Raw genomic sequence first — 27,806 nt, 5'->3', positions numbered from 1 at the left:
TAAAGACTGCACGCACACCTCTCTAGTTCAGACAATTTTTGCACACAGGACTGACAGTTGTGATGGCTGGGTGATTGCAGGCTCATCTGTTTCCGCTTACCTGGGGAATGGTGAATTAAAGCCTCCTTCCACTGCTGTAGATTCTGACCTTTCCCTTATTGCTCTTATGCTGCTTAGGAGCCACCGCGCCCTATACATCCTGCCCCGCTTCCAGAGGCACCACAGCCACCACGTCTGCCCCCCGAAGCTGCCAACACTTCTCCACCTCAAAAGCCACAACTGAAGCTGGCCCGGGTACAGAGCCAGAATGGGATTGTGCTGTCATGGAGTGTGATGGAGGTGGACCGGAGCTGTGCCACTGTGGACAGTTACCACCTGTATGCCTACCACGAGGACCCCAGTGCCACCATGCCCTCACAGTGGAAGAAGATCGGGGAGGTGAAGGCGCTGCCACTGCCCATGGCATGCACTCTGACACAGTTCGTGTCTGGCAGCAAATACTACTTTGCAGTCCGGGCTAAGGATATCTATGGACGCTTTGGACCCTTCTGTGACCCCCAGTCCACAGATGTGATCTCTTCCCAGAGCAGTTAAACTAGAGATCTTTGGACCCTTTAAACCTGTCCTGCTATCAAGAATTACCCCAGTTTTAGGAGGAGCTGATCCCATGCATGTAACTTATCTTTCAATCCACTCTGCAGGATTATTTTAGACAGTTGTGTGATACACTACATGCATTCAGAACCAAAAGAAAAATAAATACGACCTGCAGCAAGAGAGCCTGTTTTTTCTACATAGTTCATGTCATTGGCCATTTGAAAATTTTGTTTTTCCTTCCATGACAGGTGTTTTACCTAGATACCTACTATCCTTTTTCCAAGAGCATCCTGAATGTCTGGGATTCTGCTTCAGAGTGGAAACAAAATAGTAAATTGCAGTTTGTCTGAAGCAAAACATACACATCAGTAATGTCTATTGAAACCACCAACACAAGGGCAAGAACGAGCTGCTTCTTCCCCCCCAGCATTCTATGAGCAGGCTGTGACATTAAGGGTCATTTAAGGTCTCACTTTTTGTGCTGGTGGCTTGAGTGGTCTGGTCTTACCTTACAAACTGTAATAAGCTCTCTGAGGAGAGGCAAGGGAACTTGAGTCTGGCCAGGAACCCATGTAAATTTGGAGGTGGTGGAAAAAAATTAATCAATCCCACAACCTCCTACCTCTTCTAAGTAAGAATGCTCCTCTATTTTCACCATCCTCCCCTACTCAGTCTGGGAGCATTCCAGATCAGATCTAAAATTAGATTGTATAGACTGCATTCACATCTCTTTAGTTCAGACAATTTCTCTGTCCCTCCCCTCCAGCATCCAGCCCTATTTTTTAGATTTATTTTGTGCCTTAAAGAATAACTTCAGAAATAAAATGTAGCCAGAATACCTTGTGATGTTCTTTTATTTGCTTGGATTTATTTTTCCATTTACCCTTCTAATCTTTTATCAGTGCTTCTCATTTTCCAGGCCTCCAGTAATTAGTATTTCTGTAAAGACAAGAAAGTGTAACATCTGCTGATGGTAAATTTGTTGTTATCTGCAGTATCACTCAACCCTTTCCCTACTGTAATTCTTGAGTATTTGTTTTTGTCCTGTCAAGAATATTGAGTATACAGACATTATTTTCCACCAGAGCCTTTCCTGGTTCTTTTGGGAAAGCTGTATGCTGCCATTCAACCAAAGAAGAAACCCCCTGTGGTTGTGGTGCCATGAAAGCTTCTACCTCTTTGCACTCGTTTGGATGCTCAGTGAGTACAAAAGGAGAAGCTGGCTTCCTAGTGTGCTTCTCTCTCCCATCCCCTGCCTGCCTCTGCAGAAAGCAAACACAGCCAAGGGGGTTTAGAAACTACTTTAGACACTGGCCTAAACAATGTGAGCGATTGCAAATGTTAATAGATTCTTTCATGATGTTTCTGAGCTGAGAAAATAAATTGGTGCCTCTCCCCCACTGTCACTGACGTTAATCTTGCTTTTTGCAGAACAAAATTGTAATGCACCTGGACAAGAAAGTAGATGCAAGGTTTTAATTTTGGCAATTTTCAGTTGCATTCCTGCCCAGTAGAACCAAACAGTGAGTTTAGAGGGGATTTTTTTTTTTAATCCACCATATAGCAAAGCTGTAGAGTGACATTTTTTCATTTTCAGTGCTCTCTTTCTCAAAACCAACACGTTGAAGTGTGAAGCAACATTGAAGAAGTGTCAGAGAAGTTAAATCCCCAAACAGGGCTGATGAAATATGCTATGAGATTATGGGTTCTGTGTTGTTCCTTTTTTAGAACCTTTACGCTGAAAGAAATGGCAGTGTAGATTTCTCTGGTTTACTGCACTACTTCATGTTGCTGGTAGTGTTACTTCTCTCAGGTGAGTAATGGATATTCTCTGTATGGAAGCTTGCATTTAGAAATAGAGCAGATCTGTTGATTTGGGCAAGCAAAAAAATCTGGCTAAATCCAAGTATCCTCAGAGAAGGTTCACACCATGTATGAACAATGTGCAGCCTTTCCTTTGAACTGCAGTTGTCCCTGTATTTCTGGTGCCAATTATCAAAAATGCCTTGAATTTTTCTGTGTTTGAGTAAATGTTTTGTTTGCTTATTTCAAGGAATAATTACTTAATAATGCATTTAATTTGTTTATGGAAATAGACTAAATTTGGGCTCTTATGAAAAGTTCTGTAATAGAGATTAGAACAGTTCTTCCCAGTTGATGGCTGTCAAATCCTTGGGCAATTTTTAATGTGTCTTTGAGGTGGTACCAAAGAGCCATTGGCCGTATCAGTTCTATGAAATTTTATGGTTTGAAAGTTAAAATAAACATGAAGATACAACCTAAAACTTCATTTATTTAGTTGTGATTCCACCCCAAACTATACATGATCTTTGTTATAGCTTGAGCTTCCATTTAGATATCCCTTGTTCTAATTTTGTCTCATTTGGGATACGCAGGGGGTGCAATTAAGAGTATTTTCTGCATTTAGAGTATTTTCTTCAGTAGAGCTATTAATAGGGATGGTCTTTCATTCCATTTGGAGGTTTTGTGGGCTGCATCATTGGAGAAAGAAGACTCATTTTTATTTACTAAAGATTTAGTTCTTCACTGAGCTGTCTGTAAAAGCTGGCTTCTGTCTTAACAGATCCATTTCTGGTCTGTGTGGCAGCAGTTCTGCGTTTTTGGCACGATTTTGTTGATCACCCTTGTTGATCAAAGACATTGCAGCTCTGGGGTGAAAGATCACTTTCCTGTTGTTTCATCCCAGCAGGGCAGTTAAAAGGTCTGATTTCAGTATTCTGAGCAAGACTGGTGGAGAAGGAGAAGTATGTGATAAAGCCTGGCTTGATTTTGAGGTGCTTAATTTGGTGTGGAGACCTTCAAGGGAGCTAGTCCCTAAATCACTGATGCCCAAAGAGAGAACTATGCCAGTTTTGTGCAGTCATTGTCACTGTGTAGCAGATCTCTGCAGTGAGTTTGCTAACAAATACAAATTAAGTGGTGCTTAATTCCTTACCTCATGGCAGTTTTTTTCCCATGTAGTTGAGTGGCTGATGGTTTTATTATCCTTTACCTCTCAGAAAGATGAAAACTATTGAGAAACTTTCTGCTAGCAACAATGAATCAGAAACAAATTGTTTCATTTACAGACTTTATTTGAAAGTATTTCCAAAATATTTGGCAACATTCAGTACAGGTGTGTTAATACTGCACTTTTAGGCTGGTCTCTCCATTAATGAAGTGTCAATTGCTGAAGCCTTCCAATAATCCTCTTTTAAATACGCTAAAAATTTCTATATGGCTCTTAAAAGGAAGCGATGGTTTCTTCTCTGCACTTAATGCAAGTTTTTCCATCTTTCAATAGCTTGGTATAAAGTTGTTCCTGACTCTGTCTCTGAATTCTGTGATTCTGTGTTTTGCTACTGCCTCTGGGTACATGACATTTCAGCAGTACCGCCTTGGACTGAGTTGCACGTGTTTTAGCAAAGACAGTATTAACTACAGCTGTGTTTGCTAAACAAGGGCATCTGGATAATCCAGGTTGAAAGTAATTTGAGTTAGTTCATCTACTTGGAGAGGAGCCCTGCTGTGCAGTGCTGATGGCAAAATGGTGTTCTGCATTTCTCCTAGTTAGAGCTTCACTGGCCTCTTTTATATAGCAGTACGGCTAAAAAACTTGATTGAATACAAAAACATAAATGCTAGGAGGGGGCAGACTGCAGGTATAGCATCTGTACTGTCTCCAGTGGCAGTTTCAGAAAACACAAGGATGCAGATCTCTCAGCCTGTAATTATTTCCATGCTCTGAGCAGCTTCCCTGGGCGTTGGTATGACATTGGTCCTTGGAATTGTTTGTGCTGCCCTTGGCCATGTTAAATCATTGAGCACAAGCACTGAGACACCCATTTCCCAGGGTTTTTAGCACAAGGCTGGAAACACCCGTGGTGTTCTCCCTGTAAAATTAAGGGGTCTTCCCTTGCTTCCTTTGAAAACAGCCCCCTCGATCTTCACTGGGACCACAGCTCAGCTCAGTAGTAGGATCTGAACATCATTTTGTACTGTAACAGCCACTTCACCCCTTCCTTGATGGTGTTTGTCTTAAATGTACAGTAAATAAAAAACAATATAATATGTAGGAATGGGTCATGTCTGTTCCTGAGGCAGCCATTCCCCTGGATAGGTAGTGCATACACTGTACAAAATCAAGCTGTGATCCTGCCTCTTATACACCCTTTGAGTATTCTCCTTTTGTCAGAAATATCTATGCAGATGTTTTAAATAGAAGCTTGCTATATTAAGTATATATTTTTTTAATTTGTTGACTTGAGTAGGGGTTGGCATTGTATGAAAACACTGGAGGGAGAAGAGATCAAATGACACTAAGCCAGCCCTGCCATGCAAATCTATTTCACCTTCTGAGAGGAGAAGGAAAAAATTAAGGATAGCTAGGAGAAATCAAATCAATGAATTTTCTTTTTTATCCCTTTTAAGTTAAAAAAGACATCTTTCTTATTGTCATTAGGCAGGCTGAGCATTTTTTCCTTCTCTTTTATATACATATACATATGCCTATATAAATATGTAAAGGTGTGTATATACACACACATATATACACATACACACACATATATATATTTGTACTGCTGTCTTAAATTAATAGGGTAATAAATTAATAGTAGCTGTAAATAAGATAGCTGAGTAGTAGTTGTTGAGGGATTCCTGTTCAGCTTTAGTAATTTATTGGCTATCAGAAGTCAAATGTGTAAAATCCTTTGTTGGAAAACTCCAAATCTCATTTCTTGTTTTGTTTTGTAGCTGGCCTCGTAAATACAAAAGAAAAAATGTAGGACTGATTTAATGTCCAACTTAAACTGGGCAGTTGCCAGCTTTCCCCATTTTTGTATGTACTGTAGATTAGCGTGTGTCTGTGTTAACTGTAGTGGGGGTTTTGTCTGACAAGGCTGGAATTTATACTTTGAAATAAAACTGGGTTTTTAACATCTTGAGTCATCTGTGCTTAGTTCCTGACACCTCAGGAGGCAACTCTCAAAAAAGAGCCCAGAGCCTGCTCCTCCTCTTCAGAGCTGTTGCCACCTTGCTCATGTAACATTGAGCAGCAAAGGTTTGGCTCTTGGTCATTCCCAGGAAGTCAACTGCATGGTGTTGCCCTCACAGATGCAAAAAACCACAGCAATGCTGTAACTTCTGGAAAGGCGCCTTCCATGCATTTCTGCAAAGCATGGACAGACAGTATAAATTGACTTGCACCCTAAAGTTACCTCAGATGAATACAGGAATGGAAATCCACTTGCTGGTGCTGCTCTCCTTGCCCTCCAAGATGCTGGGTTTGAACTCTGAAGCAATGGTCATTCTTTCAGCAATAGGCTTTGGACAAAGTACTGGTGTTTTTCAGAGCACCCTTCAAGCTTGAGGGCCCAGTCACCTGGCCAGGGAGCAGCTGCTATGCACAGCTTGAAGTGCATCACTCAGGGATAATGAAATCAGGATTAATAAAAGTGTGTTTCAGTGCAGGCACCATGAAGGGCTCTACACCCCAAGCAGCTGCTTCAAGGATAGAAGCCAGGAACAGCACCATAACAGATGTTTTGAAACAAGTTTGGGACCAATAAACAGCTGGACTAGAAGGCAATCGGAAAATCTGCCTTAGACCCAACTCTGCTGGCAAATTGTAGAGAATTCCAAGTACTTAGAAAATGGAGGACATGCCTACCCTGAGTTACTGCTGAGCCTGTACTTCAAGGCCATATAATTAATTTGTGATGGTAATAATGAGTTTCTATGTTCTTACTAAAATTTGCTTCGTCACTGACCAGAAGCTGATGGACTCTTGTGAAGTGATGCCTCAGCACAATCCCACTTAAAAGTCCTGAATTTTTCAAACTGCCAATTTAAGACTAAGAGCATATGTACTGCACATAGTGCAGAACCTATGTTTTATTATCGAATACAGCTTAGCTACTCTGCTCAAGCACTGCTGTAATTGAGGTTCCTGCTGAAGAAAAGCAAAGTGAGAATGTGAACATGCAAAAAAACCTCACTGCTGCAGGGTAGCTCTGGTACATACTCCATGGTAGGTCTGGAAATAAGTGCTACAGCCCCAGAGCAGAGTGTACAAAGAACAAAGTCCATTTCTGCATACCACTGATGTTTTTACTGAGGAAACTGAAAAAAAAACAGTAGTTGCTGGGAAGCAAATCTGAGCCAGCAGCACAGCACCAGGACAATGCCAAAGGAGTGCTGTTGGTTTCTCCCTGAGGTACTGTGCAGCCTGGCCTGGACACTCATAAGACCTTGCCCAGGTGTCTCGTGCCACAGAGAGAGGATGTTGTGACACACTGTGGCCCCTGTTAGAGCTGTGGCTGTGCAGAGTATGACCTCTAGAACCAGGAGAGGTGAGTTTGCTACTGAGTTTCAGAAAAGGGTGAATGGTAAAGCATGTGAAAGCTTGCAATATATGTGACAATTTTGATGGTTCTGCTGAGAGGAGTCAGGTCCTCTAGGCATTGGCTGAAGAGGAATTTTCATTCTGGCAAGAGAGATTTATCACAACCACCTGCCACTTCCATCTCGCCACCAACTAAGTCCCTCTTCAGCCAAACCTGGAACCTGAAGTTAAAGAGTCAGAAACCATAGGACTCGGAAAAACCTGGAAGCAGGGTATGAAAAAGGTGGCGCTTCTGCCACAAATCCTCTGGTTAGAGCATAGCTTCCTTTTTGTATTCCAAGTGGGATCTGCAGAGGGAAGTAAGATACTCAAGGAGACCTTTCAACTTAATGCAGCTGTCAGTTCTTTTGCACCCACCTACAGGGCCATGCAACCCTGTCAAAACCTCCTCTGGTCACTGATGCAGCTGTGCAGAGAAGAGGAGCTGGACCCAGCTCCTGTGGTCAGGACTGGCAGAACCCTGGCTGGCCTGGCAACAAAGGAAGCCACAAAGTACAGCACAGCAAGAGGAATGCAGCAGCCTTTATCAGAACAACCAATGGAAATTAAAAAAAAAAAAAAAAATTAGTCACAGTTCCATGGAGCGGAATTTGAAGGCTCACAAAGTCCCATTAGTGTAAATACTTACAGAAAGGGACTCTCAAAAGTAGAGCTCTTTTCCCACAACTCAGGGTTGGAGCACAAAGCAGGTCATATGTCAGGGTAGGAGGCTTCAAGGTGAGAGAAGGGCAGAGCTGCCATTTCCAAGCATATTTGTCATGTCATGTGCACATCACAGGTGCCACACAGCTCCACTTCCTGCAGGTGGAAGTAACTAGCTGTGCCTTGGGTAAAGAAGACTGTTCACTGCAGTGAACAGTGAATCCATTGGCAATTTCCTGGTCCCTGGGGACCAACTTTTAAACAGTACTTCTCCATTTGTATTTTTATATAGAACTGTGTGAAAAAGCAGTAAAGACATCCTGCAATGTTGCATTGTCTAGGAGTGACAGTGAAGTAAGCCATCCTCCAGCCCCTCTGTGCTTCCAGTTTCAAACAAGCAGCTGATTCTTGGCCTTCTGCTTGCTGGCAGCTCAGATCCTTGCACTGCTGTTCATGACCCAGCTCCGTTCCTTAAGTGTCCTCCTTAATACCTGCAGCAGCCTGTTCAATCCAGGTCAATTAAATCCAATCTGTGGCAGTGGCTCTACCACCACATGAAGGAGGTCGCTGCACACAGCATCTAACACCTACCCCCTACCTCAGCAAACAAGTCACTTCAGTCCCTTCATGGATTTTTCATTGTCAACAACAGCTGTAACTTCTGGTCTCCCTCTTCCCTTGGTGTAAACACTGGTAACTAGGAGTTAATGTGTACAGCCCTGGCCCTCACAGCCATCTCACTGTCACATTCCCCTGCCACAGCTGAGAGAGCAGGCAAAGATGGCACTGATCAACTGCATGGGCTGATCTATTCCAAGAGAGAGATCCCTTGTAAGAGATCCATTTAATTACGTTTCTGTCCCTGCAGCCTGGGGCAGGGGCATTTCCAAAGCATCAGACTGCTTCCCTTCACCCTCTTTTGCAGCCTGACATTGCAAGTTGCTTTGGTCACACAAAGGAAGTCTTGACAATGCCACTGAAAGTCACATCCTGTACAGAACAGACTGATCTGCCATGGAGAACACACACTTGATGGGAAGCAACTTGCAGCATAAAAGCCAGCACTGGAGGGCCATCACGGCCCAAAGCAGTTTGGGTTGGCCCAGCCCTGGAGACAGGTCCCATATTGCTATTAGAAACAGATGACTCTCACTGGTGGCATTGCTCCTCACTCCTGCTCTGGGAACAGCTGTGATGATGGCTCAGATCCACAGAAAGCTGTGCCATCTGCTTCTCATCAATCCTAATCAAGGGAAGGGCCACCCAAACAGCTCAGAAGAAAGGAATGTTCTTTGGGCTGCAGAGAAGCAGCCAATATCAATACAAAGTGCTTAGCAGGCAGGACATAGGAAGGCAGGTATAAGGCACAGGGATATGGACATCTAGGTCAGTTTATTACACAAGAAATAAAATTTCCATTTAAAAAAATTTTTCACTTGTGGATATTGACGCTGGTTTTACAGGATTGGCCTCATGGTGACAAAATCAAAGTTGTATGACTCTGGCAGGCCTTGGTGCCGTGTGCGGTTGAACCGTCTCCAGCTGAAGATGGGGAGACCGCCCTGCACTGGAGGACCATTGATGGCAGAGGCTGTGAATGCTGCAGCCAGGCGGAAATCTGACACCTGGAACAAAGGACAGGAACCCGGGGTGGAAGGGCAGCGAGAGGGTTCAAACATCCCCATCCCAGAGAGCAGGAACAGCTCAGGGAACTTTGGTAATAAGGTGAGGGAAGTAAGCAGAGTGAAACACACACACAGGCAGCAATTCCTCCCCTGCACAGAGGCATCTCCAGCCATGCAGCAGTGCTGAAGGGCACCAGCAAACCCTCTAGCCCTTGCACTAGCCAGGCTGAAAGAGTATCTGCCCTCAGGACAACCCTCCCAGGTTTTATGGGGTTGCCTAAGCTCTGCTGCATGTTGAGCACTTGGGCCATCCCCTGGGGCAGGTCAGGGTAATTTGGGAATGGAGAAATGCAGCACAGAGTTAATATTGCTACCCAGGCTCTACGCTGTTCCTTCATTGTTTCCAAAGAGGTCTCCGTCTTCCCAAACTCAGACACTAAATTTGTCTGTAGAGTTTATAACTAGAACAGGTTTGGCCTATGCCCGGGGTTATTTCTTTCAATGCCCCTCTTAGGCCCCATGTTCTACCTCCAGCCCAGCCCATTCCCCTTGCCTAACTGTGCTGGCTAAGGCACTGCACTATGCACTGACCACTCCCTTACCGGACTCCTCTACAAAGCCATTTTCTGTATTCCTCCTGTATTACCCAGCTCTGGGAGTCTCTCACTACTGTCCACTGCAACATGCAGCTGGCTGGACACAGCAATGGAGATACCAAAACAGCCTCCCCAGGCCCATCCTAGCAACCAAATCCGTAATCCAGAAATGCAGCAGGCTGGACCCCACAGTATAAAACACTGTACAAATTCTCAGCACACCAGGGCTGCACAGAAGCTTACTTGAGCATTGCTCTTCACTGGGAAAATACCATATAGCCTGCCTAAAACAAATGCTGCTTTCTCCAGGACAGTGGGTCTAAGGATTTTTCCACATCCCCGTAAAATGCAAAGTGATCTTCACCAAAATTTTCAGAAAGCAGTTTTGCAGAGAGGGGTGGCTTACTAGAGAGCCGGGCTGTTCTAAATGTAAAACCCAAAGTGAGACTGCAACCACATTCCTGTGGGCTCTGGGAGGCACCCACAGAGTCCTAATGAACAGGAGGCTGAGGCTACACAACAGTCTCCTTCCCTGAGTGAGCTGAAGACTCATTTCCTGCTGTAAGGCTTTGAGGTTTAACCCCTGAATACCACAAGCTCCCATAGATGTAGTTGTTTCATACATCTCCCCCTGTACCCTCTGCCACTGTGCCAGGACTGATGTCAGGGACAGGAAATGAGACTGCAGAGAATTCCCATCTGAGGAGGTACCCAAGCACTGGGACAGCATGAAAAGAGGGAACAAACATGCCTGGCCATGCTGTCCTGGTGCAGAGAAACATGCTACAGGTCTGACAGGAGCACAAACAGGCTGCAGCAAACATTCAGCAGATGTTGCAATTGAGGTAATTTACCTTGGAGTCATAGCAGCCTGCAGGCACTGGTAAAGAAGGATTCAGGTCTTCCCGGCAGCAAATGGTGTTACAAGGATTGTGTTCAGCATAAGGCTCATGCTGATAATCTGGAGTGAAATGTGGTGGGAAGGGCAGAAGAAAAGAAAAAAAAGTTAGCCCCCTCACAAAAAGCTGATGCCAAGTACTGGAGCCACTAAAAGATGAGTAACTGCACTCTGTCACATCGCTTTTGTGCTTTTCCCTAGGTACGAGCTACAGGTCAGCACTCAGGACATTAAGTAGACAAGTTCCTAATTCAAGACCATACAGCTACTTCTGCATCCCAAGGGCACCACTGCCAACCTCTAACCACAAATATTTGCAATTCTACCTGATGAAATTTCACATGACAAAAACCTGTAGAAACTTTGTCAGGAGAGAAATGGAAGCGGCAGGTTGGGGGGGAAGGGGGGGTTGGGAGGGGGGTATTTGCAGAAATGAGATCCTTTGTTTTCCTGTTCTGGATTAAAATAAGTGTAAAGGAGCAAAACCTTCGCACACCAGCTGCAGTAGCTGCAAGCCAGGAGGGGAAGGTGGTGAGCTCAGCATCTAGGAGCATGCTGCTACTCACAGCCCAGACAGGAACAATACCCCACCCTGGGAGAGGCCTCCCAAACTTCAAGCCCACTAATCAGCAAGCTCCCTATAATTGGGAACAAAAATATACCATCTAAAGCTATCAGTACTTTGAGATGGCCTTAACCAGAAGTTAATTTAAGCTGGTTTTAATCCAGTTAAGGAGAGCCCTGTCAGGAGAAAACAGCATTACCTACTGTCCTGGTTCAACCCCTGCTGGCAACTAAGTACCACACAACTGTTCATCCACATCCCTCCAAACCCCACCCCCCCATGGCATGGGAAGAGGAATCAGAAAAAGGTAAAAACCATGGGATGGGATAAGAATTTCAATAACTAAATTGTTAATAAAAAATTAAAAAGGAGAGGGAGGGCAAGAGAAATAAACCCTGAGAGAAACAAGTGATTCACAATACAATTGCTCACCACTTGCTGACCAATGCAATGCCCATCCCTGAGCAGTGATCAGCCCCTTCCAGCCAATTCCCACAGTTTACACAATAAGCATGAGGTTCAGAGCTATGGAATATCCCTTTGGCCACTTCAGGTCAGATGTCCTGGCCATGTTCTGCCAGTTTCTTGTGCACCAGCTTGCTAGCAGAGCATGGGAAACTGCAAAGTCCTTGACTTATCAACAACTAAAACAACAGAGTTTAAGTAACACCCAAACTATCAACATTATTCTTTATACTAAATCCATAACACGGTACAGTATTAACCACTAAGAAAATTAACTCTGTCCCACCTGAAAAAGACCATTTGCCTGAACATGGAAAAAGACACTAAGTTTTACATTAAACTTTCTGGTCTGATCACATCTAACTCTAGCTTAGGATTTAAGGCTTTCAAGACTGACAGGCTGTAGATGTATCAGGTGATAGCAGTCCATGAAGTCTCTTGGAGTACTCTCTCTTAGAGTCAGAAGCTTTCTTGAAAAATCAAATAACAAGCCCAAGGGGCCTTGTTCTTGATAGAACAATTTTAGCCCAGTTTCCTACCTCCAAAGTAAGCTTGTGTTTCCTTTTTACTTTGTGTGCATTCTGCACTTTGGACAATATTACTGATTTGTATGTGAAGCTGCAGCTTCCCACTATAATCCAAGAAATAAAAGTAACACTGCTTGTTATGATCAGCTCCACACACGTGAACATGTCTTACTGTTGTATCTCATGATGTACTTCATGCTTTCCAAGTTGGTCACCTTGCCCTGGTCTCGACGGAAGATTTTTGCTCTTGGAGCAAGCTCATAGGAGAAATCCATGCCATACTTGACAACATATGATGCATACCCACTGAGATTGTAAATCTTTTCATGGAAAGGGATATTGTATGAAGGCCAGTAACCTGCCAGAGACAAATCTGTTAATCACTTCGAAAAGCTGGATGCTCTTGCTTGTATCAGAAAAGAAAATAATTTTCCATGTTGCATTGCCTTAGCAGCATGTCGAGGAACAACACAGATTGAACACAATAAGGCAACAGTCACTGGCATGACCAGGGTTGACTCCCAGTGTAAAACCACTGGAGACTGTGCATGCCTAGGCAACCCACCCCCAGACTTCCACCCTCAGGACTCATCCTGCAAAACAGCTGAGGTCAGACTTGCAGGAGCCTGAACATGCAGCTTTGCCACAGCCCTGTTGCAGAGGTTTCTCCGATGAACCTCAAAGGACTGCAAGATCGTTTACCTCCACCAAACTTCACAATGAAAGGCTTGAAGTCACTCTGGATTTGCCCCCTTTCCACCTCAGCAAAGCAGAACAACACACCATGCTGAGATATCAGGAAGGGACTGACACACACAAACACATGGAGACTACAGAGCTACTCGGGGTGAACAGGAGGTAGGCCACCACACACACACTTTGTGCAGTGGGGGTTACACACAGTGATAAAAAAAATGGGGGATTGCTGCACATTTGCAGTAGCTGCCTTTGAAGGTTAAGTGATTGATCAGCAGAGCAGAGCCTTACTCTAACTTTTCCAAAAGCAATCCTGCAGTTTTGTTAACTCTGAAGAGCAAAGGATGCCAGGCAGGATTCTGGAGAAGAGTTTTAGGTAAATGACATAAAGCTGCCTGAAGGAAGACCACTGAGGAAAGGTCTTGTAAAGAGCCAGGAGACCTTCCAGGTCAGAATCTGGGTATAGGAAGTCTTGGAATAAGTAAGAATAGGTATCTATACCTTAACATTTAATTTCTATTTTTTAGGCAGCAAGTATGTAACATGAGCTAGGCCCAAGAGCAGCACATGTTCGAGTTGTCTCCAAAGCACTAACATTCCCTGTTGTTCATTCTCAAATCAAACGCATCAGGATTTGGCTTAGAGATTTTCTATCTAAGCACTGGTAAATGCAGGCCTCCGTGTATTTAGATCAGCCCAGCGCAGTGTGAGGAGCCTGGTGTAAGATGCTTAAGAAAGTCAACTGGAACTCAGTGGGAGAAAAACTCACAAATACAACCCAAACTTCCTGAAGGATGCGCCGACAGCATAAGCACTGGAACACTGTCTGAGTGGAGGCCTCACTAGCTTGGATGCTGCCTAGGATAGGGAAGACAGGAATACCTTTTCTGCTGGCATTCGCTTACATGACTTAGAGCCTACCTGAAGGAAACAGGTTGTGTACAGGCTGTGTTGTAATACAGACATCATCCAGAAATGAGGAACTTGTCAGCCTCTAACAACACAGGCCAGAGGATACAGTTACATGAGCTTCCAAACCAGTAAGGTTTAGCTGTGATTCCAAAAGGAGCTATTGTCTCACATGAATGCAGGGCATACATATGACCCCTTTCTTCCACCTGAAAAAACTTTTTGTTAAAATTGCTAAAACAGAGGAAGCTATTGAAGTTCTCCTCCAGCAAGAGCTCTTCTGTGTCTCAGGCTCTGCGAGACTGCAAATCCCACGCAGAGTGCAGCAGTCAGCCCAAGCCAGGTTTTACCCAAGGGCAAGTGAAACCTGGCAGGATGCACAGTGACAAAAAGCAAGTCAAAAGAGACCGTGAGGTTGAAAGGAAGGGATAGTATGAAGGCAGCAAAAAATCCCTGAATCGAAGTGCTTTCCTCTTCTGCCCTTTGAGAACAAAAGGTATCAGCAATATTGAGAGACAGAGTAATAGGAATATTGCACATATGGTGGAAGACACTCAGATCCCAGGTTTTGCTCTGATGTGCTGCTTTTGATGTATTATTCATTCGTGATCAAGAAACATGAACTGCAGCCTACTCCCATGACCTATTCCTTCACTTGAAACAGTATTGCCCTCCTTCACCTCCTATAAAGGATTTCTGAGTTTTCTTTGTCAATATACAGAAAGCTCCAGAACATCTTTGCCTGGAAAGGGCAATGTAAGAGATGCCTGGTTTTGAGAATTCATCTGCACTCTACAAAACAAGATGACAAAAGCCATAAAGAAAAAAATCTTTCCATTTTCAAACCTGTATAAGAAAATGCTTCATTTTTCCTCAGTGCAAGGCCTACTACAGTAATACCTGCCTTTGTTCACCTGAGATTTCAATCCTCGTTCTCTGTTGTTTCTAGGTTTATGCTTCAAAGAGATTTAAAAAGCCAATGCTGGTGGCAAACTCACTCTGACCAAACTAGAGTGCCCAAAGTGCCTTGTCTTGGGACACCAGCTACAAGGCAATGATGAAGTGTGCCAGGGTCAGCTGTTCTACAAAGACTTTAAGCCAGCATTGCTCTTGAGAAAGATAAACCTCCTTTACCTGAGCTTCTCCAAGCACCTGGGAACAGGGCAGGGGCCGTGATGGGACTTGTCTGGTGTCCTGTATGGCATGGAGGAGTTCAGAACTGCTGCTTACAGCAGCTGAGGTCTCCAAGAATGTACTTTGGCAGTGCTTAGCCCACCCTGCGTGCTGAATGGTGTCCTCCTAATGTTTAAACTCCCAGAGACTGACTGCTATGTTATCCAATATGCACAAGGTACATTTAGATACCGGGTAAAAGACATACTGTAGGTGTGAAGCAATGTGTAACCTCTAATACATGCTGCCACCTTTGAGAACAGAGCAGCTACATCACAGAGGAAGAAGTGGTCACTGTGTACCCAAGCCCAGGAGCTGGGCTCAGTCCTACAGAGAATACCACACAACTGCTCCATAATCATTGCTGAAAAGGAGCTCGGGGTACCTGCCAAGCCCGACCTCTCTGCACTGCCCTGACGGGGTTGCAATGTTTCCAGTGCCAGAGCTAGAAGGTCTCTATCAGCTTCTTCATCTGCAACCCACACACAACACAGCATTGAGAACCCCAAGGCAAAAAAGCCAAAAGAGACAGAGATGCATATAAGAGAGAGATAGGGGACTTTTCCAAGTTATCAGTAAGAAATATCTTATAAAACCATACTGACAATGTGGCAATGCCTGAAATAAGCCAGAACTTTCCAAGAAGCTAGATACAAGGAAAAATTTCAAATAGATGCAACCCCAGCTGCTAACACAGACAAATTTCCCATCATTTTGATGATGAGCAATTCATCAATTTATCCCCTCAGCATGTGATACGGGGAAGAAGCACAAAGCACCCGACAGACTTAAGGCTCAGGCTTTTTGCTGATGATGTGTCTCGTAAACACTTGCAAATTAAACCTGGCAGTGAGTGTTCTGCTTCACCAAGATTTTTGTTTGTTTTCCATCAAGTTGTTGCTAGTCTTGCTAGGGAATTAAAGAACCTTTTAAAGAGCAAATATTTATCAGAAAACAGAGATCCAGAAAAGTTCAGGAGATGAATTTAACATAGGACTTCTGTGATATTCAAAATTTCATCTTCTTGCAGGGTGACCCAGTCAACAATAATTTCAAGTAGTCCACAGCACCACAGTTATTTAGTACTTTAGCTCCAAACAGATCTCACATTTCCCTCATTGGTCTCTACAACAGGGCAAAATAATACAGAAAAAAGGCAGAGATGCAAGCAATCAAGGAGACAAAGTCTACTTTTCCCTCCTCTGCTTCCAGGAGACACAGATGCTCACTGCATTGCTGCCACAGCATACCAGATAAATTAATAGATTGTAATTGACCCTGCTACAGAGGGATGCTCATGCAAACTGAGGGTTGCTCACACAAGGCTTTTTTACTTTAAACTCAGTGTTCAACAAACTCTTCCCTGGTACAAAACACAATTCTCAGCTGGCATAAAGAGATGGTTTTCCTATGCCAGTAACTACTATAAGAACTATTACCTTTCCGGAGAACGTTTGTTTGATCAGAATACTCCACAAGGGTTGGGATCTGCTCAATAATGTACAATGCACCATCATCTAGGCTCCTCTGCAGCTTGACCTTCTTCAGGTCAAGAACCATGTACTGATTGTTGTAGGTTCCTGGGTACGAGAACAGAGAGAGTTACATGTCCTGCCAAGGGAAGGAAACAAGTATAAGAGATAGAGGGAACATATTTTTTTTTCCTAAGATGCATATGAAGATGTACTTACCAGAGTTGCACTTCGAGAAGGTCTCTGCCCAAGTTTTGCCATCATTTGCCATCATGTTGGCAATGCGGACCCTCTGCCAAGCTAACAAGGATTCAGGCACCACTTGCTTAATGAGGGTTTCATTGAAAACACTGTTGGTAGTCTGCAACATTACCAAGCCGCTGCCCAGTATGTAAAAGTCATCCAGAGACACCAAAAAGCCTTAAACAGCAATAATATAAAACTTGTTATCTTTGTGAACCTTTGATATACTCATAGAAAAAAACAGAGACAAGCCATGAGGATATGGATGAGTCGATGCATGTGTGTATGAACTCAAACTGTACAAAGATAAAAGATGAGGTAGTAACTTCTGCAAGGGCTTTAGGTCCACCTGTCAGAAACACAATTTGAAATGAGAAACTGCCATGCTTTCAAGACACCTAATTCTTTGTCTAAAGCATTTGATTTGTGTTTGTATGCCAAGCCTAGAATCTTCTCCATAAGTCAACCTATGTCTTATGCTAAGGATAACATACACTAAATGCTTATTAAGTGTTTGTTTCTAACAAAGAAGGGAATTAAAAAAATAAAAAAATTCAACAATGAAAACCAAAGCAAAGTACAAACTCCACAAAAACATTTTCATCAGCCAGTAACAGTTTTGATTTTTACTCTGTAAAGACAACAAATTAATTTAGTTAATTTGAATTAATCCCCTTAACACCTTCTGCATTAAATCAAGCAGAAAAATCTTCCTTCTTGTTTCATCTTTTCCTGTCTAAGTATTCTTAAAAGCATCTCCAAGACACAGGCATCCCTTAAATTATAAACCACATCCTGTATGAAGAGAAGCTTTACCTATTCCTCTTTCTGAATGTTTCACTGGGTTTTTTCATGCCTGCCAGCTCTCCAAAGTCAATACAGTGATGGATCTGTGGGCAGGATTCCCTTCCAGGTTACAGGCCAACAGAAGTGCTAGGCACAGCTGCAAACCCTTCACCAGGAGGTGGCACACAGAGTTGCAAAGGTCAGCTATGCCTTGGATAGCACGGGGACTACTTGTACAGCAGAAGTAACTTTGCTTTTAGATTACTCAGCAGAGATCCCAATGGGGAAGTCATACAGAACCTAAACTCTTGTTAAGAAGCTTTTAATAGCATCAGTCTTCAAAGAGTACAAAATTCTAAAATGCTGTGCTACACCATAATAGTTGAGTTCCTCTATGAAATCTTCCACAGCAAGCTTTATTTATGCAATCTGCAAAGTTAACCAACCTATGACAGCAAGAAAGACAACCCAGCTCTGCCTCCTATTCCTGGGCTTTTATCAAAAGGCAGACCACCTTCAAACAAAAGTAATGTTTAAGGGCTCTAGTTCAGCAAAAATTCTTTAAAGTAGCAAGTTCTCAAATTAGAACAGATCCAGGAAAATACACTGCGTGGTCATCTATTCTTGAAAAAAATATCAGTATAGAATAGACTGAATACCTTGGCATCTGATATGTTACTCATAGAGAGAGAGTCAATACATTATGTACATTATCAGCAGAGATCTCTCTCAAATAAGTAAGGACAAGAGAAACATCTTAAACTTGTCTCTGCCAGTCTATTTTATACAAAGATATGGGATACTCTAGCAATAATCTGCTGCATAACAAGTCAAGTGGTACTTGCCCAAACAGAGACAATAACTGGAACTGTTAAAACAATTGTGATGTGAATTGAGCATCAGTTCCTGTGGGTGACAATGCCAAGTGTCCTACTTCAAAACAAACCAAGTAGTTTATTTCTTCTATTTCAATCAACAGCTGAGATAGAACAGAAAAACTTGACTCAAAGCAAGTGCTAACACAAGGAATGATGCTGAATTAACTAGAGGTTGAACTCTGTAATTCAAATAAACTGCAAACTCAGCTAAGCTGAAAAGAAGGAGATTTCCTTCTGGCCCTTAGTATTTACCAGGTTTAATCCTGCAATGTTTCATAACACAACATGCCCTCCATGATACACCATTACTAGCCTAATTATTCCAAGATGACATATATCATTTTGATTTAAGACATAGGCAACTCTGAAACAAAGGGAAGCTGGAACACAAGAAACAGGTTACCCATGGTAAAGACATCCAGAAATATAAAACCTGGGTAGAGAAGTCTAGAGATATCAGCAGATGTTCGATGTTCTCTTGAGCCATTTTTCTAAGTGTGTATGAGGATCTGTTGCAATTGAAGGTGTGATCTCACTGTACACTTCTATGTTTTTCCTGTAAAACCATCTGTTAGGAACACTCAGTAAATTTTTTAAAAATTTTTTTTAACCACTCCCTCCAATGAACCTGACAACTCTACAGAAGCAGAAGTTCCTCTGATTGCATTTTCTGGATCTGAGCCGTTTAGATTCAGTTTCCAAAGGCCGTAAGAAAACCGAAGTTTCCAGAGTGTGGAGTTTCACTCACCATGACATTAATCAGCCAGGCAAAGCAAAGCAGTTTTTGCAATCTGAGCCACAACATTCTCCAGAAAGTCAGAGTATCAGAGAGCATGTGGGTGGCAGCACGTTCCTGGCTGCTATTGTCATGAAAGAGGTAGACTGCTGCTTTCTGAATCAGACAGCATCAGCTTTTTTGGTCACTGTGTTCACTCAAGTGCAGAAGGGATCAGCTCTACAGGCTGGAAATCAAAGTTATGAGGTCTAGCGCACCTCTCAGGGATGGGAGTAGTTCCTGGCTGAGATGTCCAGTGCTCTAGTGTATAAACACACTTGAATATGGGAAAGTAAAGGTATTCTCTGGATTAGCAGAGAATTGGCAGCTGCTTCTCATGTCAAGGCTGAACAACCATCAGCTGCCTTCCTTCCACTTGTATATCTCTCTAGGCACTAAGAAATAGCACATCCCACACTATAGCTCTGGTCTCATTTCCAAAGCTCACCACTTTCCTTTGTTCCACTCCAGGTTCTAAACAGATGCTGGAGGAAGCAAGGAAGCAGAAAATGGTCTGGCAATACCTCATGAGCAAGGTATTCCTGAGAACAAAGGCTACCACCTTTTCCATTGTTTGTTCCTCCCATCTCTTCCTCAAGCTGTGGGGAATGATTATGCTGTGCTAACACCGGATTACTTCAAAGCAAGGGACACAAACTACCTCTCTCTCCTGCCTTAGCATGCATATTTATATATATACACATGCACACACATATATATGTGTGTATATATATATGACATGTATAGTTACCCATCAAGACAATATGTCCCATCTTACTCTCATATCATCGCCTAGCTCAGCCAAGAAAGATCCCAGTAATAGGCCAGAGGAGGAAAGGTAGAAGTAAAATTCTTCAAGTCTTCTTCTTCAACTGTCTTGTTTAAACTGTTAAAATCAAATTAACATATTTTAAAAGACTGAGTCAGCACAGAAAAGGTAGTTCACTATCCAAACCAGAGTGCTTGGTCAAAACAGCACATTCCTATTCTTAAATGGAGCTCAGAAGAGCTCCATTCAAATAGATGAAAATCCTGAAAGCTGCAACCTCCCTGCTATCCAAAGAAAATCACAAATTTCACCATTTTGTTTGGCTCATTTCTTTGAATGCCTCAATGGGCAGTGTAAAGAATTGACTGGAGGTGTGGGGAAAGGGGCACAGAGGGAGAAGAGGTGCAGGTTCCTGTCTGTTCCATCACTAGATATGTGGTGCAAAACACAGACCCGACCTTGTCTCTATCATTACTTTCTTATTCCCTCAAATAAGCACAGCTTCATTCAACTTTTGTGAGGAACAGTAACATCCTCTGTACAATTTCAGTTCTCTCTGCTATGCATTGATTCTCCAGCCACAGGAAGTAGTCATGTCCAGATCTTGAAGAAGACAATGAAGCTCAAGCTTTCAGTTCAGGGACATTCCTCCTTTCCAAAGTTTCACAGAACTGTCCTATGTGCAGCTCTGCAGATGAAGACTACGAGCAGAGTTCAAGTGAGGATTAAGGTGAGTTAGTGTGGAAATGAGCAGGAAGTGAAGAAATCATTCTGCAAAACCAGATATTACAACTGCCATTTATTCCCACTTGACTGTGCCTCTGCAGGACTACTGCTGCTCTGAAGGGGAGAAAGCAGCAAAGAGAAGATATGCTGTTAACAATGGACATTTGAACTCGCTGGCAGAACACTGATAACTGCTGGGGAAGCTGGGATGGACTCTCTAATTCCTACCTGTCCTCCTACCTGCTCACTCTCAACAGGAGCAAAGAAGTGAAAGGCCCTCCAGCTGTACCACAATGCTCACCCTAACAAAAAATCATGGTTAGTCAATAGCCTCAGAACCCCTAAACTGAATCATAGCAAATACTAATTTTTGCAATCTAGTAGTCTGTCTTTTGAAATTCAATAAATAAAAGAGAAAATATGGATAATTTTACTCTGTGACCCCAGGAGAAATCATGGATTTGGCACATTTCTTCTCAGAAGACAAATGGCCCCTTAATATTTTCTAACACATCTTTTGGACAGCAGCATAGACTTACTTTATATCCAATCTTACTGGATGACAACAACCTTTGAATAACTCAGTTAAGTGTCACTGAAGGCCTGGAAGGGCACCTGTCCCTTAATGCTCTCTGTTTCCTCCACAAGTTAATAGTTCTATGTCCATAGGATCATGTTACTTTTCAGGAGGGATTACTAGGTTGGCCTTTCTTACTGGTTCTTAGTGTCTATTAGGACAGAGACTAAAAGCAGAACTAAAAGCAGGGAGATATTACAATTGATTAGTTGAACCATGGCCAGGTGCTGCAGATTCCAGAGTCAGATGCTCTGAAAATATCTCTCATCATAACATGGAGCAGAGGAATTTGGCAGCTGCTTCCTTCCTACGTGATGTCCCTGGAGCGTTTCTAGGCCAGTGCTTACTCATCCCATGGAAAACTGCAAGTCTGTGAACTACACCCACAGCTAATGCAATTTGCTGCAGTCAATGGACCATGCTTGTCTAGTGCTTGTGATAGCACCCGGTAATAAGGTGGCCAGTGAGCACACTTGGCACACCATAGACTTCTCAAACTTCACTGTAGCCATGGGAACTATGCTTTGCAACAGTTCTCACTCAGTTTTGTTAGTAGAAGTACACCTTCCCACATCACTGTGTCAGAGTCCACATGGCAATAGCAGGCTGTAAAATAAGACATCTCTGCAGACCTCAACACTGTCAGGGAAGCACACTGGGATTTTGAACCAATGAGCAGACCCCAACCATTTCAGCAAAGCAGTAGCTGATTTTCAGGTATCCTGCCACACACTATGCTTTATCAGTCTCATGAAAACAGAATATTTGTATTTCCTTATACAAAGAATCCACAAAAGGGACAACTGAAAGACATCACCACAGATACACACTAAAAAATAAAATTTAAAAATTCTCTGATCTTGATCCCCAGTTTTGAATCTGCAGCACAATGCAGCATACAACAGTTGCTAAACAGAGCTACATCCTTGTCAAGGGTAGCGCTATCATCAGTATTTCAGCTGAGAGATATGAGACCCAGAATAGCCTTATGAACATTCACGTGATGAACAAAGCTCAGAAAACTTTGCTTTTTACCAAATTACACAGGCTTGGCAAAATTCCTTGCAACAAGTGAGTGAAATTCCTCCAAGACAATCACAGATAACCCAAACTCCTGAAAGGCTGTATGCTAAGAGACATTCAGACTACCTCTATCCCTTCTTCAAATTAAAAATATCACTTGTCAGAAAATGCTCCATTTCTGAAGAAGGTCATTGAGGAGGGTCAGATCCCCACAGAGAAAGGCTTGTTTTCAATGTGAAATGAATGCAACTGCTTTTTAAAACATTATCCCAGTGACAGTCTCAGGAGCCCCTGCCATGAAGGACCCTTGCCCTTATCGTAAGGCACCATAACTCAAAAAAGCACATTTTGAAATCATCAACCAATAGTCTCCTATGGTTCTTACTTCATTTAAAATGTTTTATGAAGATTCTTGACTGGGTATTTTTGAACTTGAAATTTCACCTCTGAAAACTCATGTAATGTCAGCTCTAAGAGGGAGTTACAGATTTGTTTTGATTTTTTATGTTCCCATTTCTTTGGTGCTATTCTGTAGTAAGAGTATATATTTTGCTACTCAAACATTACTTGCTGGCAAATTCCAAGGTTTGGCCTAATCTTCCCAAACAAGACTCTAAGTATTTTGTCTGGCTATATTACTAACACGCCAAATAAGCATTAAAAAATACTCCCCTCTGCAACAGATTATAGAGAAGCTGGAAGAGGAAGATGTGGGGGGAAAAAAAATACCACAACAGAACTACTGAAGGCTCCTGAACCCAACATTAAAGAAGCAGATACACTTTCAAAGAGTAAGTGTTTCATACTCAGTAATAATCCCATTACAGCAGGAGTCATGTCACAGTGGTAAACAGAAGTGCTCAAAATTGCTGTTACCAAACATGCGAATGCTGTAGGCAAGGTGAGGAGTTCAGTATTTGAGATGACTGTAGACTGCACAAGCAGAATTCAAAGCAGCATGTTTGAAGAAGAGGTAAAATATTTAACCAATACTATTCAGAGCACTGAAGGTGATTAATCAACAACTACAGACAATGACAACAATATCATGTTCAAGACAGAAAATTCAAGCTGGCATTTTGTCCTGTCGGTGGCTAAAAGTTCTAAGGTAGATTGAAGCCAGTGCTTGTTGAGCTACCATCCTTTTCACAGCAAGGACAGCTACAAGACAGTAAGGCTGTCCATGCCAAATTGAATATCTACATTGTTTTGGTTTTCTTGACTTTACCTGGGTAACTGCTGAACGAGACACGGCTGGTGCTGGTGTATGGATCAACTATATTGAAGTTCCAATGCTTATATATTCTCAGCGTGGCTGCATAAGTAAACCAGCTGGAATGGGCAAAATATATATTCTCATATCCAGGTAGAACCTGGAAAACAGAAGCAGAATGATGAATAATCTCAGACACCACAATATTCTGCATGTTTTCTACTTGATATAGAAACTGGGAGAATTACTTGTTTTAAGTAGTTTGATTACTTGCATTGTTGAAGAAAGAGCAGATTACTGTGCTTTTAGCTGTGTACTGAATGAATTTCTGAAACCTATAGAAACAATTCTTGCCCACGTGTTATTTTCAAAATAAAACACCTTGGGGTTATTTGGGATACCTGCATCACATGGTAGAGTTTTTCCCCCACCTTCATTTTGAATATTTCTGTTCACACATTCAGATCAGATCTTTGCAAACATACCCAACATTAATTTAAAATGTGCTGTTTCTGTGAGAAATCCTCCGGTTCACTTTGAAGTGAAGTACAGAAGGAAATGCAAGTAAATTCAATTTGAAAAGGTAAATATATATATATTGATAATACATCTCTTCAAAATATTTCCCTGGTTCTACAATTTGTTGTTAGCTCAGAAACCTCTTGCTGTAGGCAAAGGCTTCAGTTAATCTTTCTCAATTTAAAGTGAATATTGTTGCTCTGTGATACATTGAGAGTCCAGATGCTGATTAAATCTCCTTAATAATTTTAACTGAAAAATGTAATTGCCACCATGATGCATCTGTCATTTATCTTAAAAACGTGGGGTTTTTTTCTGTCATCACTCCTCCTGGAAAGCCATTCAAAGGTATCAGTATTAACAGAAAACATCAGCCACTTGCACCTATTTGTTTTTATGTTAGCACTGTCCTTTAGTTTAAATAATCCTTTTCCTTTTTTCCCTATTTGCCCAGTGTATTTGTAGTCATTCACAGTAATACTCCTTTTCAGACTTCAATTCTCTAGGTGAAATGAGTTATTCTTGTCCAGTTTCCTCTCCCTGGTAGTTCATCATTCCCTAGTAATTCTAGCAGCCTTTCATCATTCATCTCTGGTTTGGGTTTGGTCTTTTTACCTCCCCTTGAACACAAGTGAGAAAAACTGGACTCAAAATCCTATGGCAGCACAAATGACAACTGCATAAATGCATCTTGATCACTGACAGAAGTCTCTTTATGCACATGCGTTGGGGGTTAAGTTTTCCTGTGGAATTTTTCTCCCCCATAAGTTGCTAGGAGACTAAATGCTGATGCTTAAAGGGTGCTTGCCCCGTACAAAAGAAGTGGATCACTTAGTTTAGCGGGGGAGGAAAAGGCTCCCGAGAGCTGAGGGTGGTGGTCTCTGGGCTCTCGGTTTTTCCGGAGAGGACGGTCGGGCAATGGCTAGCTGCATGGAGTCCACAGTTATCGGAGGAGTCCGGTCCTGGGAATTCTATCATCTGCTGGAGTGCCCAGGAATTCGGAGTTTTTCACCTGCCCTGCTTGGATCTGGGTCAGCCCGGGTCCAGCCGCCGCGGCTTCTTCAGCACTGCTCACTTGGCCTGCCAGGACACCCCCCTGCCTGCCGAGACAACCCACCATTTCCAGCCATGAGCCCCTAGTTTCCACCGTTTCAGCTTGGTGCTCTTGGGATCCCAAGGGATCAGACTGCCCGGGACTTGTGAGACAAAGCCCCTCGGGGTTCTTGGTTCTGTTTTATTATTATTATAATTGCTGTTGTTGTTGGTCTGTCCTGTTACATTTACTAGTGAAGGACTGTTATTCCTTCCCCCATAGCTCCGACTGAAAAGTTTTTTTAATCTTCCAAATTATAATAACACGGAGGGAAGGGATTGGAATTCCCCATTCCTAGAGAGGCCCCACCTCTCCCTAGCAGATACCTGTCTTTTCAAACCAAGACAACATGCAACATGAACAGGGCAGAATCCAGAAATGCAGACCCATGACACTGCAAATCAACACAGTCACTGGAGATAAAGTTCTGGTGCTCACCTTGATCAGTGCAGAGCAGTGTCCCATGTCCCACTGGTATCTCCCATGGCCTCCTGGATCCATGCTGCATTGTCCACCCCGTGCAGAATAATCAAATAATGCAGGAATAAGGTCCAACAGGTCTCCAACTGCATTCAGAAACTGGACATCAAAGTTGCTCAGTGGCTGAATAAAGGAGAAGTCAAGAAAAAGCACTTTGAGACAGAAAAACAACAAGACAGCCTCAGTGGTCAGAATTTTTCTTTTGCTCCTGAAGGAAGTTCTTGTATGGTCTATGAAATGCCTGCTGACAAGGCCCAGATGCTCACACTCAGTAAGGCATCAGGCACTGAGAATACTTTCAGGATCTGGCTATTGCAGTGGCATTACCAATGCTACAGTTTCTGAGGCAAAAAGCAAGATGTACCTGTAACTCAAGAAAGCTTGATGTGTGTTTGCAAGCAGCATACCAACCAGTCTGTTGTTATGGATATATTAAGGTAATTTTTTTTATTTTTTTTTTTTTATCTAGAAGTCTTTGAAGAGTCTTACACTAATGCTCTTGGGAGGTCTTGGATTTTTATAAACACTGCAATTTAGGAAATCCTCAGGACTGAGGAGGAGGAAACAAATGAGGGAAACAGCAATACCAATCAAATTAGCTGAAAAAGAAAGTCAGTCAAAACACACTCTGCTATGTGCTTTAGAAAACTCCTTATGGTTGGAGTTAGGCAGGGTTACCTACACACAGCTGGTTGTGCAACACACTCTTTAAAACCTCCTCTTACTTGCCTCTTCAGAAATAAGAGCTTAATAGTGGTTTAACCTCAACCTTCAAATACCATTTTTAAAATCTTTCCTGTTATTGCTTTCACCATGCCTTTTATTAAGGCAAGGCTTAAGGAAAAGAAGTCAGAACACACATCACTGTAGGGCTGTGGATAGTAATTTTATAATGCCACATAATCATATAGCAAAGAAACACATTGTTTGCAATATAAATCACTGTTACTAAACCATATAGCTGACCTCTCTACAAACCCCAGGAAAGGGGGACAAGAAAAAATTAAACAGCATCAAATCCATTTACTTTTTATTCAAAAGGCTGAATTCTGTGTTATCCATCCGCTGCTTTGGCAGAAAAAAATAACCTACAGGAAAATCAGAAATAATGTAAACTCCAGTCCATGTATCCCAAGGGAAGGAATTAAACCTTCCCACAATGCTAACACAGAAGAGAAATAAGCCATTCTGGCCACTAAAATCATTCATGGCAGAAGACCCCAACAGCAGTTATAGTTAGAGGAAGAAATCCAAAACAAATTTTCATGTATGTTACATTGTTTTAGATCATCATGTTTTTGCTGTGAGGATCCAAACAGGGAGCACCATCAAGAGGCATGTCTTTGGATAGTTTTAAGCAACTTAGAGGTATGAATCAGTTACAAACCAGTCACAACTTCTATTTCATTGGAATCCATATAGAGAGACTTGGCACTGTTTAAGCACCATTTTTCTCCATCCAGCTGCTCTGAAAACCCACCACACAATAAGAAAAAGCCATTTTCCAATGTCTGATTCACACAGGCATCACTGTACAGTACCACCAGGAAGGGCACAAACTGGCTTGCATGAAATTGCTCAGCCAGCCCCAAGAGATTTTAATTGTACTTGACACCCATTTGCTACCACTCCATGTTCTCTTTTATAAAATCTGCTCTCACTGTTATATCTACAGGTAACTACCTTGATACTGCTACAGCATCAGTCAGAATTGCCTATGTATTTTTAAAAGTTTCACATTTCTGTGCTTTCTTACCATCACTCCAAATCAAAACCTCTGTAAATATTAAGAAGTCCATTCAAATTAGAACAAAACTGCCAAGCAATGAAGCTTTCAGAACAAGGGGCACAGAAAGGTGCCCAGAGAGCAGAAAGACAGACCCACTCAAAGCACAGGTTATGCAAATTCCCAAGGCACTGGTTGATATTAGGATGCCAGCTGCCAAAGCCAGCCAAAATATCAGAGATGCAAAAGAGGGACTAGGTTGTTAAGCAGTCCCTAGGGTTCTGTTTTCATTCCCCTTTTGAGGGCTAAGCAAATTTTGTTCCAGTTTATTTCCAAAAATTCATTACTCTCCTTGAATAAACCTGGTTTTGTGTTTAAGACTGCCTGATGTGACATCACATAAGCACTGTGCTTCTCTGGAGTCTCA

General features: G+C 42.5%; 2 protein-coding genes across 10 annotated transcripts in view; one reads left to right on the top strand and one right to left on the bottom strand.

The window, feature by feature from the left end:
* ATF7IP (activating transcription factor 7 interacting protein) overlaps positions 1-5,537 on the top strand; it is an 83,519-nt gene extending 77,982 nt beyond the window's left edge. For all 9 annotated transcript variants that reach the window (XM_040060971.2, XM_040060975.2, XM_040060966.2 and 6 more), the window contains exon 15: positions 178-5,537. In XM_040060971.2, coding sequence (XP_039916905.1) covers positions 178-594 — 417 coding nt within the window. In that variant the 3' untranslated portion in view covers positions 595-5,537. The remainder of the gene's footprint in view (positions 1-177) is intronic.
* A 2,577-nt stretch (positions 5,538-8,114) lies between these two features.
* The window catches only part of PLBD1 (phospholipase B domain containing 1), a 39,370-nt gene continuing 19,678 nt past the window's right edge, over positions 8,115-27,806 (bottom strand). The window contains exons 5-11 of the mRNA XM_040063174.2: positions 25,612-25,776; positions 23,577-23,721; positions 16,791-16,991; positions 16,539-16,679; positions 12,494-12,679; positions 10,721-10,827; positions 8,115-9,270 (exon numbers count right to left, since the gene is read on the bottom strand). Of these exons, the coding sequence (XP_039919108.1) occupies positions 9,103-9,270; positions 10,721-10,827; positions 12,494-12,679; positions 16,539-16,679; positions 16,791-16,991; positions 23,577-23,721; positions 25,612-25,776 (1,113 nt within the window). The 3' untranslated portion in view covers positions 8,115-9,102. The remainder of the gene's footprint in view (positions 9,271-10,720; positions 10,828-12,493; positions 12,680-16,538; positions 16,680-16,790; positions 16,992-23,576; positions 23,722-25,611; positions 25,777-27,806) is intronic.

The sequence above is a fragment of the Hirundo rustica genome, chromosome 4 (genome assembly GCF_015227805.2).
Source record: "Hirundo rustica isolate bHirRus1 chromosome 4, bHirRus1.pri.v3, whole genome shotgun sequence".
Taxonomy (NCBI): Eukaryota; Metazoa; Chordata; class Aves; order Passeriformes; family Hirundinidae; genus Hirundo; species Hirundo rustica.
This window is presented reverse-complemented; position numbering and strand designations above follow the sequence as displayed.